The sequence below is a fragment of the Physeter macrocephalus genome, chromosome 18 (assembly GCF_002837175.3).
Source record: "Physeter macrocephalus isolate SW-GA chromosome 18, ASM283717v5, whole genome shotgun sequence".
NCBI lineage: Eukaryota > Metazoa > Chordata > Mammalia > Artiodactyla > Physeteridae > Physeter > Physeter macrocephalus.
This window is the reverse complement of record NC_041231.1, coordinates 3,389,609-3,394,388: the sequence shown is the minus strand read 5'-3', so window position 1 is coordinate 3,394,388 and position 4,780 is coordinate 3,389,609. Positions and strand designations below refer to the sequence as shown.

Genomic DNA, 4,780 nt, shown 5'->3' with positions numbered 1-4,780 from the left:
GTTGGGCGGGGCTGCGGGGGGGGTGGTTAGTGCTCGAGGTGAGGTGCTGCACCCCCAGAGCTGGAGTCCTGGGCCGTGGCCCTAACACCCCTCCCCTTTCCCTCCCACAGGCTCTAAGCCCAGGACCTCAAGATGGGCGAGTAAGTGTAGGCCCCCAAACCCGGTCCCCCTGCTGCCCACCCAACTCCCCACCGGGCGAGGGTCTCCGCATCTCCCCGCCGGGCCACCTCCCTCCCGCCCATCACACAGCCCCGTGGCAGGGCCCTAACCTCTCTTCTCTCTCCCTCCCCCCCGCCTGCCCCCCGGGACAGCGAGGAGGTGAGTACCTGCTTGGGGGTGAAACACGGAGGGGGTGGGCCCCCAAGTCAGGAGAGGTCAGAGGTCGCCGTTCCAAGGCCCAGGGACGCCGCCCAGCCCTCCCCACTCTGTGAAAATGCCTCACCCGCACCCCCCCCCCCCCACCACGGAGACACTGGCAAACAGAGGAAGTGGCTGCCCGGTGCCCCAGCGCTCCCCCAGCAGGGGAAGTGCGGCTGCGGCCTGCTCACCGGGGAGCCGCTTCTTCTTTCTGAGGGCTGCACCCCCTCCCCCGCCCCCTGGGCCCCGCAAGCATCCCCCTGCCTCAGAAGCACAGCCCCTTGTCCCGACCCCAGACCCCAGTCCTCCCAACCTGAAGGGCCACCGGGGCAAATGGTCACCGCGCAGCGCCGCGTCCTGGGCCCAGCCGCCCCTCGGGCAGGACCCCCTGGCTGCGCGGGCGGCCCCCCCGACCCTGTGCCTCTTCTCCCTGCCTTGCAGAAGCGCCGCAGGGCCATCACGGCGCGCAGACAGCACCTGAAGGTAGGTGCGGGCCTGGGGAGGGCCGCCCGGGCGTCTGCAGCCTGGCGAGCGCGGCCCCTCACCACCGCCTCCCCCGCCCGCCCCCCCCCCAGAGCATCATGCTCCAGATCGCAGCCACGGAGCTGCAGGAGGAGGAGAGCCGGCGGGAGAAGGAGAAGGAGAGCTACCTGTCGGAGCACTGCCCACCGCTGCACACCCCCAGCTCCATGGCCGAGGTGCAGGTAGCCAGGCCCCCACCCCGCCCGCCCGTCTCCCGCTTGGGCCGCAGGGCAAGCAGGGTGGTCAGCGCGGCTGGAGGCCGAGTGTGGGGACGGCCACCCACCCACGGCCCCCGCCCCCAGGAGCTCTGCCAGCAGCTGCACGCCAAGATCAACGTGGCCGAGGAGGAGAAGTACGACATGGAGGTGAAGGTCCAGAAGAGCAGCAAGGAGGTGAGAGGTCGAGGAAGGGGAGGGGGACACGCTAGGGGGGTGCCCCGACCGCGAGGTCCTGGCGCCTGCCACCTCCTGCCCAGCCTTGCTGCCCACCCCGCAGCTGGAGGACATGAACCAGAAGCTGTTTGACCTGAGAGGCAAGTTCAAGAGGCCCCCGCTGAGAAGGGTGCGCATGTCGGCCGACGCCATGCTCAAGGCGCTGCTGGGCTCCAAGCACAAGGTGTGCATGGACCTGAGGGCCAACCTCAAGCAGGTCAAGAAGGAGGAGACCGAGAAGGTAGGGTGCCCACCTCACGCACCCCTCCTGCCGGGCCAGCTCAGATCCCGGACGGGTCTGCCGGGATGGGATTTGCGGGGAAAGCGAGGCTGGAGGTGGCGGGCCTGAGCCCTCTCCCGGCGCCCCCGCAGGAGCGGGACCTGCGTGACGTGGGAGACTGGAGGAAGAACATCGAGGAGAAGTCGGGCATGGAGGGCCGCAAGAAGATGTTCGAGTCCGAGTCCTAGGCCGCCCGCCGCCCGCTCCCGCCCGAGGCCCTCCGAGTCCGGCTTGGCTCCTGTCAATAAAGGATTCCAACCCCCACGAAGGCTCTGCTCTGCTCTGCTCCGGCCCTGCCCCAGCCTCTCTGCCCACAGGCCGCCGTGCGAAGGCCTCTGAGACCGGGGACCCCGGGCTGCGGGCGGAGGAGCCACACACGGGCCTCGGGGGACTTGGGCTGGGCTGGGACCCCACCCACCCGCCTGCCGCCCGGGGCTGCTCGGTGACGTTAGACCCTGTAAGCTTGGACGCAGGTGCCAGGGCCATGTCAGAGCCACTTCCCTAGATGACCATGGGTCCATTGTCACTGTCACCATGAAGGTCCCCACAGGGCCCAGAGACCCTGTCCCTGTGGCACTAGTCCAGGCAGGGGCCTCGTGGGCCTGTGTCCCGTGCCCTGTAGGCAGCCCCTTCCTCCCAGGTTGCTCCTCCCCACACCCCCCAGCCCCGCCACCAGGGGGCCCGCGGGGCAGTCCTGGATCAGCTGGCCCTCCGGGGAGTCTTGAGCGCATGGGGCAGGGACACGCCGGGCTGGGGTCCGTGCTCCCACTGGAGACTGATGACAGGCCCAGCTGGCCTGACCCCGGGCCCAGGGAGAGGGCTAGCTTCTCCCTTCTGCACAGCCCCCGGCCCTGGCCCACGCCACACATCAAGGGATGATGTCCCCGACAGGCCCAGACACAAATGTCACAGCAAGGCCGCCGCCAGCCTCCTCTCTGAGGGATGATGCCGTGGCCCGCCAAGGTCCTGCGCTCAGACCTTTGGTGGGGAGCCCGGGGAGGCCAGGCTGCCGCCCCTGACGGAGCGGCTGCCCGCCCTGCCCTTGCCCTCCGGAGGCCCCAGCGATTGATGTGCCAGGGCCGGAGCCTTGAGCCTCAAGGGACAGACGTCAGCCTGCCCTGCCGGCCTTGGCCAGTACTACTCCCCACCCCCGCGGCAGCCCGGGGACCAGCTCCATCCTGCGAGCAGCTCCCCACAGGCCCTGGCTGGTCTCTCATCAGGCCCTCAGGCCCAGGCCTGGTGCCCTGGCTGCCTTTCCTGCTCATGGATGCAGGGTAGAGGGGACCCCTCGACGTTCCTGGCTGAGGCTCAGCCCGTGCGGAGTCCAGAGCAGGCAGGGCAGGCAGTGAATTCAAGGAGTGAGTGGGTTCTGGCAGTGAGAGCTGCCAGTGATAGAGGCGGTACCTGCCTCGGACCCGGCAAAGTGTACCGGGCAGCTGTGCAGGGGCCGTGCCCGCCAGGAGAGGGAGCGCGAATCTATGCCCAGGGCCACGGGGGGTGCAGGGACCCCAGGGATGCGGTTCCCACAGGCAGGACCCAACTCCGTCAGATGTGGAAAATGGTCTTCTTTTCAAAACGCAAGGAAATGTCAAACACAGCATTCCAGACAGTGATTCCCCGGGGTGGGGGCCAAGCCGGGGACAGGTGGGGTGGAAACACGGAAGCAGAAGTAGGTTTGGGGGATGCTGCTGTAATTCTTGGGCGGAACAGTGGATTTATGGGTGCTTGTTACATTTTCCAGTGAGTGAGAGAAGTGAAAGAGGACCGTGCAAACCAAACCAAGCCAGCAAACATCTGGCCAGCGCCGCTCGGCCTGGCTCCACGCCCCTCTGCTACCCTCTGCCACTGCCCTTGCTGGGTGACCTCAGTGTCCCTGCAGCCATGTGGACGTGGGGCTGAATGGGGCAATTCTGGGGAAGGGCATAGTCCAGCACCTTCTAGAAAGATCTCTGCAGGGTGGAGAATGGTGGAGGCTGGAGGTGGGAGAGGGGAGAGGGGCCACTGTCACCTCCTGGGGTGGGTGGAGGGCGGCGGTGGATGGAGAGAGATTCAAGAGGCGGAGCCCCCAGGACCTGGTGGACGAGGGAGAAGGGGCACCCAGGCCTGTGCCGAGGGGGAGAGGGCAGAGGGCTGTCCTCCAGGGCAGGAGCCTGGGGCAGGTGAGGGGCTGGCTTTGGGCTGAGATTTTGGGGGGCTGGGGAACGTGGCATTTCCCAGGCACAGACAGCTGGGTGCAGGGGTCCGGGCTGGAGATGGGGTCTGGGCGTCCTCAGACGTGAGTACTGGGCGATGTCCCTGACAATGGACGGAGCGAGACAGCAACCCGTGGAGGGCCCGAGCTGGACGCAGGGCAGCAGGAGGAGGGCAGCAAAGGTGCAGGGGACGTGGCCCACTCCGTGGGTGATGCTGGAGGTCAGGGAGGGAACGCAGCCACAGGAAGCCCCGGGGGACGTGGCTCGGCTGGACCGCGGCGGCAGGCGCGGCTGGCAGGCATGCTCCTGCGTGGTGCGGGGCGTATGCGAGATTGTGTCTGAGGCTCTCTCCCCGACCTGCCCCCTGCGAGTGCGCCCGGGCTCCCGGGCCTTGGTCCCTACCCTGTCCTCCAGGAAGGGACCAGGGCTCCAGGAGGAATGGCTGACCACAGGGACAGCCAGTGCACAGAGAGCCTGGACCCTCTCGGTGAGCCAGAAAGGAAGTGGGCAGAACAAACAGAAAACAAAGTCACCGAGGGGAGCCGGTCACAAGGACCGGTCTCACCACAGACTGGCCGGTGAGATGACCGTGGCGTTTCACGTCCGCTAGACTGAGGTTGGTGTCTGCACCGTGGCCAGGGCAGAGGGCGGCTCCAGCTTCAGGAAACAGGCCACGAGGCCCTTAGGAGTAGAGGAGGGGAGAGACAGAGAGGTAGCAACAGCGGGCGACGGAGTTAAAGATGCTCTTTGTGTTAATCTTGAAACTTTTCTGTCAGTTTCAAATCATTTCCCCCGATTAAACTTTTCTTTAAATGTCAAAACAAGAACACTCTTTTTTTTTCTTTTTTTAATTAATTAATTAATTAATTAATTTTTGGCTGCGTTGGGTCTTCGTTGCTGTGCACAGGCTTTCTCTAGTTGCAGCGAGCGGGGGCTGCTCTTGGTTGCGGTGCGCGGGCTTCTCATTGCGGTGGCTTCTCTTGTTGCGGAGCACGGGC

General features: G+C 66.2%; 1 protein-coding gene across 1 annotated transcript; it reads left to right on the top strand.

The window, feature by feature from the left end:
- The first annotated feature begins 798 nt into the window (after positions 1 to 798).
- On the top strand, positions 799 to 1,854 carry TNNI2 (troponin I2, fast skeletal type). Its single transcript, XM_024117572.3, has 5 exons — positions 799 to 840; positions 933 to 1,061; positions 1,182 to 1,271; positions 1,375 to 1,551; positions 1,683 to 1,854. The coding sequence occupies exons 2-5, from the start codon at positions 939 to 941 to the stop codon at positions 1,776 to 1,778; spliced, it is 486 nt and encodes a 161-aa protein (XP_023973340.2). The 5' UTR covers positions 799 to 840; positions 933 to 938; the 3' UTR covers positions 1,779 to 1,854.
- The last annotated feature ends 2,926 nt before the right edge of the window (positions 1,855 to 4,780 follow it).